Below are 12129 nucleotides of genomic sequence, written 5' to 3' on the forward strand. Positions count from 1 at the left end.
CAGAAACTGAAGCAGAAGAGGAGGAAGGCCAAGAAGCAGAGATGAGTCCAACTGGTGAAGAGGCACAGGCGTCTCCCACTCCTGCTGTGACAAACTCCCCTCCCTGCTGTTCTTCCAGAACCAGGAGAGGCATGAAAAGGGCATAGGAGAGGTTAGCATCATAAAGGCACAGTCTCAGGTTGCTTGGAGGGAAACCCTGAAGAGGAAGGGACTTAGGCAACTGTGATGAGGCAGGGGCCTTCAGTCTCAGCAAGTGCTTCATGTGGGCAAGACCTGCCAGAGATGAATTGCTGAGCTTATTAGGACTGGCACTCCTATGCAGATCCTGTTTTTGCTTACAAAGAGTGAACTCCACTTGATCAGTGTGATTTACTGCTGGCTTGCTCCTCTTATTGCATTTTTTTAAGTGAAGTATTCTTTACCGTTTACCTTTACCTATTTTTACTTTTAAACGAATCAATGTGGAACTATTTTTAATAGGTAAAAGGAAGGGCCTTTCTTAAAAGCAAAATCATTGCACATATCAGTTTCATAACTTCCACAGCTCCCTGTATGACAGGTAAAGGCCAAAGAAAGACCTCATTGACTTTCTTAGATCAGGAAACACGGGCAGTGGGAGATGCTGCAAAGCACAGAAGAAATATTTAATAGAAAGAAAAAAGCACCCGCCGTACCCAGCCACTTTGCAATCAACTCACTGGGCACTTGGTGAAATTATATATTCAGAAGTGCCCTGTGAATGAGGCTAAAAAATGGACCCCCTTATGTGGAGGAATAAAGCTTTCTAGAAATTGGAGGACAGGTTTTGTCATAGCAGTATTTGCTAGAAAGGCTTAGAATTTTACTATAAGTAGGGTTAAATAAAGACAAGTGCATTTACTGCACTTAATAATGCAGTTGTGAAAATACTTTATTGAGTAATGGATGCAATGAAAGGGAACAAATGTTTTCAGGGTTTTGGGTGTGACTGTTCTCAGCTATCTTATCAGTGGATGAAGGAGGAATCTCTCCTTTTTGGATTTCACAGAGGAGTCACCTAATTCGATCTGAACTGATCGTGCATGACCTAGATTGGATCAATGGTCTACTTCAGAATCTACAGCTGGACAGATTCCATTATGAAGTGATCAGGGAATGGAAGTGTGCTGCTTCCATTCAGGTGGTGGGTGGATATACTGTTTCTGAAGTCTTGAAAGGGAAAAATTGAGAGGGGAAACTAAGGCAGTATGCCATCCTCACACCACCTCTTAACTTGTAATTACTTTTAAGTATGTGTATCTGGGCAGATTTTAAAAGATTTTTTTTCATCTGCCTGGAAACTAAATGGGGAGGACTGAGTCATGTCACCTCTGAGAACTCAGGCGGACCAGATTTTAATGGGCCAGCCCCTCCCTAGTTGTGGCCACCATAAATGCTTAATCTTCATCTCACTATGCTACAAATCAGATAAAGGAACTTGAGTGGGGTTATTAAAGATATTTGTACACAAACATAGGAGTAAAGGAAGTTGAAGGATGATTTGGATCCTGTTTTTTGCCATTTGACAAAAATGTGTCGTGTTATTGTGCGTGTGTTTTATAGCTTTGGGTTTTTAAACTGTGAATGGTTCCCCCCCCCCCCTTCATCATTTTACAATCTCATGGAGCTGCCTTGAATGACTTTTGGAGGAGGAAATTTGGATATAAGGGGCAGCAATCACCAGGGGAGTCTTTAGCATACGCGCCGCTGGGGTGCAAAGATCCACCCAGCACCCCCAAATCGTTGAGCCTGACAAGCGCCGCCATTGTGAATGACAAGCACTGCCGCTGGCGTGGCACCTCTTTCATAAATGAGTGTACAAAGTCAAAAGTCCTTTAGTGATACAGTAGGTATACACTTGGGTAATACCTAGGTATATATGTATTTTGTTTTTCTAGCTTGATCAAAATTATTTATTATTTCATAACAGGTAGATAGTTAAGAGCTTAGGCAGCTTCAGCAGCGGGCGCCTGGCACCCCCCAGAATTTGGCGCCCAGGTGCCCCGCACCCCTTGCACCCCCGGTAAAGACAGCCTTGGCAGTCACCAGATGATTGGAAGTCACCAAATGACTCCATCATTGGAAGTCCTGTATATTCTATTTATCGTTACATTTATCTCCAAAGAGCTTGGATGTTTACATGGTCCTCCCCCTCAGCCACTTCATCCAAAAGAGGTAGGTTAGGCTGAGAGCCAATAACTGGCCCCAGACCACCCACTGAGCTTTGTGGCTGAGCAGCGATTTGAACCCTGGCCTCCTGGGTCCCCGTCCAACACTCTAACCACTATACCACCCTGAGGGAAATGAATACATTATCTTTCTGTAGCCCATCTCTCTCATGTGCATAAAGTGGCACAGGATGATTTATTGAATGTTGATTAATCTAAATAACATGAAAGTGAAGGTGTTCAAAATGAGCTAAGGGGGACAGGTTGTGTGTGTGTTGAGATATTTATATAATTGGCCCCACAACAGCCATGGAAATAACAGAAGCAGAGTTGAATCCGTCTCCTTGATGAGCTAAACTGTTTATCTGGTGCTTCTAATCTGTTCCTTTTGATTTCACCGGAGCATCATCCATCTGTATCTGCTCATTACCGGGCACTCCAGCTCCCGTCAGTGATTCATTACTGACACTTCCTGTCCTAGCACTAGCCATGATAAAAAAGCCTAGAATAAACTAGTGGCAAGAGACATGCACATCCCCAAAAATAGCTTGAGGTGCTCAGCCGTCTCCTCCCCCCTGTTGGCCTATTATGTGCTTTAAAAAGAATAGGAATGGCCCAATTTCGAGAGAGAGAGAGAGAGTGGGAGTGTGTGTTGTTAAGCAGTATAATTAGAGGATTGACAGTTGATTACCCAAGTTAGAAAAAGAATGCCAATGTGTGTATCAGGGTTAGCCCACCCATGAGGCAAAGTGAGGCAGCTGCCTCAGGTGGCTGAATCCACAGGGGCAGGAGATTCCGGTGTAGGTCTTTAGTCTTCCTTTCTCCCTGATGTAGTTATTTACCCACTCCTCCTTCCCTAGCAGGGAGGGAAGCACTTTTTTGCACCTTTTTTGTAGGTGCAAAAATGTCTTGGGTTAGCCTTGGCGTGTATATAGCAGAATAGAACAGAAACTGGGCATCTGCCTTGGCTGGCCTGACTTATCTCTCTGACTGAAGTAGAATCATAGAATCATAGAGTTGGAAGAGACCACAAGGGCCATCAAGTCCAACCCCCTGCCAAGCAGGAAACACCATCAGAGCACTCCTGACATATGGTTGTCAAGCCTCTGCTTAAAGACCTCCAAAGAAGGAGACTCCACCACACTCCTTGGCAGCAAATTCCACTGTCGAACAGCTCTTACTGTCAGGAAGTTCTTCCTAATGTTTAGGTGGAATCTTCTTTCTTGTAGTTTGGATCCATTGCTCCGTGTCCGCTTCTCTGGAGCAGCAGAAAACAACCTTTCTCCCTCCTCTAGGTGACATCCTTTTATATATTTGAACATGGCTATCATATCACCCCTTAACCTCCTCTTCTCCAGGCTAAACATGCCCAGCTCCCTTAGCCGTTCCTCATAAGGCACCGTTTCCAGGCCTTTGACCATTTTGGTTGCCCTCCTCTGGACACGTTCCAGTTTGTCAGTGTCCTTCTTGAACTGTGCTGCCCAGAACTGGACACAGTACTCCAGGTGAGGTCTGACCAGAGCAGAATGCAGTGGCACTATTACTTCCCTTGATCTAGATGCTATACTCCTATTGATGCAGCCCAGAATTGCATTGGCTTTTTTAGCTGCCGCGTCACACTGTTGGCTCATGTCAAGTTTGTGGTCAACCAAGACTCCTAGATCCTTTTCACATGTACTGCTCTCAAGCCAGGTGTCACCCATCTTGTATTTGTGCCTCTCATTAGTAGTAGTAGTAGTAGTAGTACTCTGTCCATCTGACTGGGTTGCCTCAGCCCCTCTGAGTGGCTTCCAGCATATCCAATAAAGCATTAAACTTTAAAATAAAGCATTAAACTTTAAAAACCTCCCTATATAGGGCTGCCTTCAGATGTCTTCTAAAGGTAGTATACTGTAGTTCAGGCATCCCCAAACTCGGCCCTCCAGCTGTTTTGGGACTACAACTCCCATCATCCCTAGCTAACAGGACCAGTGTTCAGGCATGATGGGAACTGTAGCCCCAAAACAGCTGGAGGGCCGAGTTTGGGGATGCCTGTTGTAGTTGCTTATCTCCTTGACATCTAATGAGAGAGTGTTCCACAGGAAGGGTGCCACTACCGAGAAGGCCCTCTGCATGGTTCCCTGTAACCTCACTTTTCACAGTGAGGGAACCACCAGAAGGTCATCGGAGCTGGTCCCCAGTGTCCGGGCTGAACAATGAGGGTGGTGGTGCTCTTTCAGATATACAGAGCTGAGGCCATTTAGGGCTTTAAATGTCAGCACCAAGACTTTCAATTGTGCTCAAAAACGTACTGAGAGCCAATAAGACCTCAGCAGAGTGACTTCTAGTGATGGGCTGTCGGCTTGGTCTACAGTTGCTAATCTCCCTAGAGAAGTGAAGCAGCAACTGCTAATTGAATGAAAATTTACTGCAGTCGTTTAAAAGTGCCATTGGCCAATGCCTGAACAATCTTAACGCTCTGGTAGCAATAGCTAACAATATGCCTATATATATATATTGGATGAAGGTGATTTAAAAGCTCATCAGAGAGCAACAAAGCTGCATCTGTGCAAATACAGGCCAGGCTGCAATACCTTTAAATACAAACTCCTGATACATTTCAATAGATACCTTCTAAAGCTGTCCAGGTCTGTGTTACAACATTTGTAACACAGTATGAAATCTGGTGGGTAGCTAAATTGCAATCTGCAATTTATGCAAGAGATGTGGTTCAGATTGTTTATGCAGGAATTTGCAAACAATGGGTTTTTATTACTTATTACTTATTATTATTTATTAAATTTGAACACTGCCCTTCATCTGTAGATCTAAGGGCGGTTTACATTTTCCAAGCATCCTTGGCTTCTTTTGCAGTCTCTGTAGAAATGAATCATGTTTGTGCCTAAGCAGCCTTTTTTCCAGTTGTAGTTTGAAGTTTAGCTGGAAAGAAACCTGGGGTGACAGTATATGAGTTTATATGATATGTCTTTGTAAGATATCCCATTAGATGAGTGGTTCCCAAACTCCACCCCCCACCCCCCGGCAGCATAGGCTACTTGCTGAGCTTCTTAATGATTTTTCTGCCTATTGTAGCAATTTAACATGCTGTGCTAAATGTTGTCTGATTTTTAGTTGAATTTTTAACGGCTTCTTTTATATATTGTATTTTCCTGTCTTTGAATTCCATAGAATTCATTGTACACCTCAGGGCTTGCTTGGCCTCAGTGTACAGAAAATGTAATGGTCTGATACATAGTCCTAAATAATTCCCACTCTTTTTGTAAACCAGTTAAGGGTAAAGGGTAAAGGGACCCCTGACCATTAGGTCCAGTCGTAGCCAACGCTGGGGTTGCGGCGCTCATCTTGCTTTATTGGCCGAGGGAGCCGGTGTACAGCTTCCAGGTCATGTGGCCAGCATGACTAAGCCGCTTCTGGCAAACCAGAGCAGCACAGGGAAACTCTGTTTACCTTCCCACCGGAGCGGTACCTATTTATCTACTTGCACTTTGACGTGCTTTCGAACCGCTAGGTTGGCAGGAGCAGGGACCAAGCAACAGGAGCTCACCCCGTCCCGGGGATTCAACCAGTAAACCAGTTAGAGATGGGTTAAAAAAACCAGCATATAAGTTTTTTGAAACTGTTACACAGTTTTAGAAATAATTTTAGAGGACAAAAATATATATGAACACCTTGCCTTAAGCATTTTGTTCACTGTTCCAAAAGAAAATAGTTCATAATTCAATGTTTTTCAAGTTTTCCAGAAAGAAACAAAACAAGGCTTCACGAGGTAGGAAATGGGGGGACCCAAATTCTTCCTGAATTTTTTGGAGTCCCCCCTCCCCCCAAAACTTCATTTCTCTACATTGGGACCAGCACTGCTATTTAGTTTATTTAAATATTTCTAAACCACCCTTTCATGTAAAATATCTCAAGGTGGTAAGCAGACAAAAAACAGAGCATTACAATAGAAACACATCAAACTTTGTAAGATAGCTGAAAATGAGTAAGGATGGCTGAACCTCTATTGGCAAGGAGTTCCACAGGGAAGGCCTGCCACACTAAGGTGTCATTCCTCAAGGGGATGTGGGACCACCGAAAATTGCCACATCAGAAGGCCTTGCCGATTGAGGCAGTGCATGTAAAAAATCAGGAGGTCCTTAAAGTACGGTGGGGGCCAAGTTGTTTAGAGTTTTGTGAATTAACACAATAACTTTGAACCTGGCCCAGTCACATGTTGGTAACCAGAGCAGCTCTGGCAGAAGACACCGAGTTATCTTTTATTTATTAAGCGGATTGCTTGCTAACCATCAGATAGAATTAGTTGGTATTGCATCATTGGGTAGTCTGGGCAGAACTAAAGGAATGTTCCTTGATGGCTGGGCATTCTCTGTCATGTCTCTGGAAAGGAACACCTTTAGCTAGAGCTCATGGAGAGGGCAGATAATTCTTTGGGATCCATTTTGCAATTTCAGCCAGGAACACAGAGAGCAGTGAACTGGCTGCAAAGCACCTTGAAGTTCAAGAGCCCCCTTTGCAAATTTGATTCAGGAACAATGGGTTTTACCTGCCTGTTGACAAGAACTGCTTGCTTCCATTATGCTCTCCTTATATCTTTAAAAATAAAACCAATACTGTTGGTCTCCACTGCTCTTCTCCAAAAGACACTACCCTCAAAATTATCAGCATTAGAATTGGGGAGTGCACAGCTGTATTAATTAATTTTTGTCTAGGGTTTAGCAGCTTCGGAAATGAACGCCCAGCTTCAGTCTTTCAGAAGCTTTGCTCCATATTGGCTTATCTGCAACCACTTAACTGTGCTTTTCCATGAACAAATACTGTATCTTTGAACATCTGGATTTGATAATCAACCTGTCATAAACCAGAATGATAGCTGGTGCATTGAGATCTCCTTGAAAAAATACCTAGTTAAGGGGGAAATACATTGTTGATGGGGGAAATGAATTCTTAGAAAAATTCAGGATAGAAATAGTTGAGTAGAAATCTATTTTACCGTTCTTTTAAAGTTATTTGTGTTGGAAGAGGAACCAAACTACTGCCATCATACCCTCCCCCCCCCCCCATCTTCACTTTTAAAATAAAAAGATGGGCCAAAACCATGGCTTCTCTTTCAGGACTATAATAGCAAAATTCATTGACACCTGTGTCTCGGTCTGCATCCAGATCAGCAAGCCGTTGTTTTCCCTAGAGAGTCAGGGCCATACAGTCAGTTGCTGATGCCCGGGAGATTATCACTGATAGAGCAGCTCATCACTTTATTGCTCTGCCAGGAGCTACTAACAGCCAATTTAGCTTCTCAGCAATGATTCTGTTAGATACTCTGTAAACAACAGCAGCTGGTGGGTGGACCTGGCTGGAGACCAGTCCACAAGACACAACTCAACATCTCTTTGTCAACTGTGGAGGAAGGATGAACAAGAACCCTTCAGCATGACTTCATTCTTGTGCTGATTTGATCTTGTTTGAAAGGCTTCTCTAAGCAGGTAGATTCATTCCGTCTATCTGCACAAGCTAGTTCTGCTCTTTCAGCATGGTCTGTTTTAGAAACTCTTGTTAGTGCCTTTTCAGATAATGGCTTGCCTTTAATGCAAAGATGAGCAGATGCCATGAGCAGATAGCATCTTGCCTTTACTTAGGGACGGGGGAGAAAACCAGTTTAGTTTCATTTTAATGCAAACCTTCAAAGTTGGCACTTCCCAGAACAATACGCAAACAGAAACAAAGCTATCCTTCGACACTTGTGTTTCCAAATTTGGTGACGCAGTTCTCCCATTTTAAAAATGTATATATTAGGGACATATGTTCTTCAAAGTGTGTGTGTGTGTGTGTTAAAATAACATAAATGCAATAAATTAGGGGGAATTGCTTGCAAAACGTGTACAGTGGTACCTTGGGTTAAGAACTTAATTCGTTCTGGAGGTCCGTTCTTAACCTGAAACTGCTCTTAACCTGAAGCACCACTTTAGCTAATGGGGCCACCGCTGCACGATTTCTGTTCTCATCCTGAAGCAAAGTTCTTAACCCGAGGTAATATTTCTGGGTTTGCATAGTCTGTAACCTAAAGTGTATGTAACCGGAAGCGTATGTAACCCAAGGTACCACTGTATATTGGGAGAAATACACACTAATATGCTGACAAACAGTTGCCGAAATGTGGTGAACTGAATTTAGGACTGGAAGAATTAGAAGCCAGAATTGCCAATTTATTCATCCGTACCCTCATTGAAGGACATGTGTTGCACAAGAACAAAGTGTTTATTCACACATGACACATCTGTCCTGTTCATGTATAAAGAGAAGCTAACTTTGACAATGAAACTCTACATGAGAGAGGAGAGGTGGACATTGAACCTCTCCCTATATTGCTTGGTCCTGCTCTCTCACATCAGGTTTCTTTCTGGGGTACCATCTGGGGGAGGGACCGAGGGCCCCTCCAAAATTTTCAAGAAGGGGACTAGGCCTCCTCAGAATCCCGCAGTGACGTGCACAAGCCATGCGGCATGTGTGTGACATGTCAGCCCATCATGCGGCTCACTTTGGATACCTGATCCCGTCCAGGCTGTGAGAAAAGTATCTGCAGCAATGGCGTATGGTGGGTGAGAAAGGGGAAAGTTTGTGTATCCTGACAGATGCACTTTTTGTTATTAAGAAACAAAATAGTGCGGAAGCCAACACTATTCCTGCTATGTGGCCAAACTGCAGCTTCCCTACCTCTCTTTGTCAATAATAGTAATTTATTATTTATACTCTGCCCATCTGGGTGGGTTTCCCCAGCCACTCTGGGCAGCTCCCAACAGAATATTAATACAGTGGAACCTTGGTTCTCGAACGGCTTAGTTGGCAAACAAATCGGCTCCCAAACGCCAAAACACAGAAGTATTCCAGTTTTCGAACGTTTTTCGGAAGCTGACCGTCCAATGTGATTGCCGGCTATTGTTTCCAGGGCGCCTGCGCCAATCATAGCCACGCCTTGATTTTCAAACATTTTGGGAGCTGAACCGACTTCCAGAATGGATTAAGTTTGAGAACCAAGGTTCCACTGTAATAATAAAAAAGCGATAAAACATCAAACATTAAAAACTTCCCTAAACAGGGCTGCCTTCAGATGTCTTCTAAAAATCAGATAGTTGTTTATTTCCTTGACATCTGAAGGGAGGGCGTTCCACAGGTAGGGCGCCACTACCGAGAAGGCCCTCTGCCTGGTTCCCTGTAGCTTCACTTCTCGCAGTGAGGGAAACACCAAAAGGCCCTCGGAGCTGGACCTCAGTGTCTGGGCTGGATGATGGGATGGAGACACTCTTTCAGGTATACTGCATCTACATTCCCACTCACCCCCAATCATTTGTGGTGGTCAAGAGAACTCTCAGAACATCACACGACGAGGACCAAATGAACTATTTTAAAACAACATTGAATGCCACCCTAGTGTAGAATTTCAATCCTTGTCCGATTGATTGCCACTTACAGCAGCAAATCAAAATTACTGCTAGTTAACAATTCAGTTACCTATTTACTACATAGAGTACATGTGACACCCAGGTTGAGATATGAACCAGTCCTTGAGGATGGATCCAGAGTGTTCTGTGTGTGTTGTTCTGAAAGTGCTAATCCGTGTCTTCAAGAGAGCTATCAAATATTTAAGAGGAGAAGTCTCTTAATGTCTCACCGTGTGTGCTTTCCCCCCAATCGTCTTCCACCCTAGTCAAAAGCACTCCGTGAAAAATGGTTGCTGCAAGGAATTCCTGCCGGTTCACCAGCAGAAGAAGAAGCCAGGAAGAGGCAGTCAGAAGAGGATGAGCTGAAGGTGAAAAACCTTGAAGGAAACATCCATAGGTAGGGGTCTTTTTTTACATCTTTAGGCCCAAATCCTGCTTTCAAGCCATCAGGTTTTGTCTGCATGTGATGAAATACAGGGGCACAGAATTTATATTGCTGCTGATTCAATTACTTGAGCAATCAATCAAGGATTTAGCTGATGGTTCAGAAGAGGGCAGTTTGAGGTGATGAATTTAATCAGCAATCTTGCAGGTTAAGGCACTACTGGATATCTGACACTACCTAGCTCTGGTGTGTTTGTTAACTGTACCAGGGGGGCCAAAAACAGAAGGTTGCATTTAATTGGGTTTTACTCAGTTGAAATTAATGAATGCAAGTTAGTCATGCCTATTAATTTCAGTGGGTCTACTCTGAATGGATCTTGCACTAGGCCAGGGCTGTAGCTAGGGGGTGTTGAGGTGGGCTCCCATTGCACAGGCAATGGGAAGGTGCAAAATAGGCTAAAATATATGTCCATAAATATCAATTATTGCCTCATAAGAAATGGTTTCAAATAGAGGGTGAATTGAATGGGTAGAGGGGGGCGGGGTTGGAGGAGAGGCATAAATAATAGCTAATTTGTTCATGGCTATCTGGACTAGCTACCGCTCTGCACTAGATACAAGGCAGAATCTCCTAACTCTGCGTGTTCTAAGATTGTCAGATGACAGCTGGCAACAATATGGCAGGGCCTTTTTGGAGTTGGCACCCTAACTGTGGGATTCACTTCCCAAGGTTTGCACTTTGGTCATGAAAGCTGTATTGGTTGGACAGGTTTCTGTATGCCTTGTCTAATTTGGTGATTGTTAATACTGCTGTGTTGTTGTTGTTGTTCATCTTCCGTGGTGCTTTAAAGTTTTGGTGGTTTGTGTTCAGTGAAGTTTTTATTTCACTTCATGTGCATTTGTTGTTGCTGCTTTTCAAAATTTTGTTGCTGCTCATTTTTTAAAAAAGAAATGTTGATGTATAATAATCTAAATCAATTCGTATGTGGTGCGAGGGAGAGGATGGCAGAAAAGTCAGCCCATGTAACTAGAAGTGTACTTTCAAACTGATTCAAGAGGTCAGCAATATTCAGATTAAAGGTAAAGGGACCCCTGACCATTAGGTCCAGTCGTGACCGACTCTGGGGTTGCGGCGCTTGTCTCGCTTTATTGACCGAGGGAGCCGATGTACAGCTTCCAGGGCATGTGGCCAGCATGACTAAGCCACTTCTGGCGAACCAGAGCAGCACACGGAAACGCTGTTTACCTTCCCGCCGGAGCAGTACCTATTTATCTACTTGCACTTTGACGTGCTTTCGAACTGCTAGGTTGGCAGGAGCAGGGACCAAGCAATGGGAGCTCACCCCGTCGCGGGGATTCGAACTGCCGACCTTCTGATCGGCAAGTCCTAGGCTCTGTGGTTTAACCCACAGCGCCACCTGTGTCCCAATATTCAGATTAAACCAACCTAAACAGGCCTCCCATCATTTGCGATCTGGAATCATGAAGCTTTAAATCAAGGCCAACAATCTCTGATCTACACATGGTAGAGGTTAGGAATGAGTGCCAATGTAAGTCAGAGCAAGCTCAAAAAGGGCTTTGCTGGCGTTGAGTAGGATCTGCCATATTTGACGGGTAGGAGATTGTCTTTTAAGCGCCCTCCTTTTGAACTCTTACCCCATCTCACCATTTAATAATGGGAAGTTTCACAAGTGGTGAATGTTAACAAGTGGTGAATGTAACAAGTGGTGTTAAGAATGCTCTTTGCATGTCAGGAAAGTAGGTGAGAAAGCAGAAGACACCCATTTTCATATGTTCATTATTTCATTTTTAATCCATATATTTATATGATTTTATACAATGCCCAACTTCAAATTATATAGGATCTTGATAAAAAAATACATAAAACTTATATCACTTTGCAATTGCGCTGTTGTAGAAAACATTTTGATCTAATCTAAAGCAGCATGTCAAATGAGTGTTATGATCATGTGATGAATGTATCTACTGTCCCAATAATGGATGAATAAACTCCAAGGTTGTGTAAATCTATCAAGTTTCTCCCTTCTTTCTTTTACTGTTTCTCTTTACTCTTGTAAGCTTGGTCATTTCTGTGGAGTGCTCATATATGTTTGCTTCTCGTTCTA

General features: G+C 43.4%; 1 protein-coding gene across 5 annotated transcripts in view; it reads left to right on the plus strand.

Moving 5' to 3' along the window:
* PALM2AKAP2 (PALM2 and AKAP2 fusion) overlaps positions 1 to 12129 on the plus strand; it is a 216475-nt gene that overhangs the window by 43199 nt on the left and 161147 nt on the right. For all 5 annotated transcript variants that reach the window (XR_014506277.1, XM_083419494.1, XM_083419505.1 and 2 more), the window contains exon 3: positions 9886 to 10016. Coding sequence is in view for 4 of the 5 variants with exons in the window: in XM_083419494.1 (XP_083275620.1) it covers positions 9886 to 10016 (131 nt within the window). In the remaining variant the exon portion in view is untranslated. The remainder of the gene's footprint in view (positions 1 to 9885; positions 10017 to 12129) is intronic.

This window comes from Podarcis tiliguerta (assembly GCF_965153285.1).
Source record: "Podarcis tiliguerta genome assembly, chromosome: 17".
NCBI classification, from domain to species: Eukaryota; Metazoa; Chordata; class Lepidosauria; order Squamata; family Lacertidae; genus Podarcis; species Podarcis tiliguerta.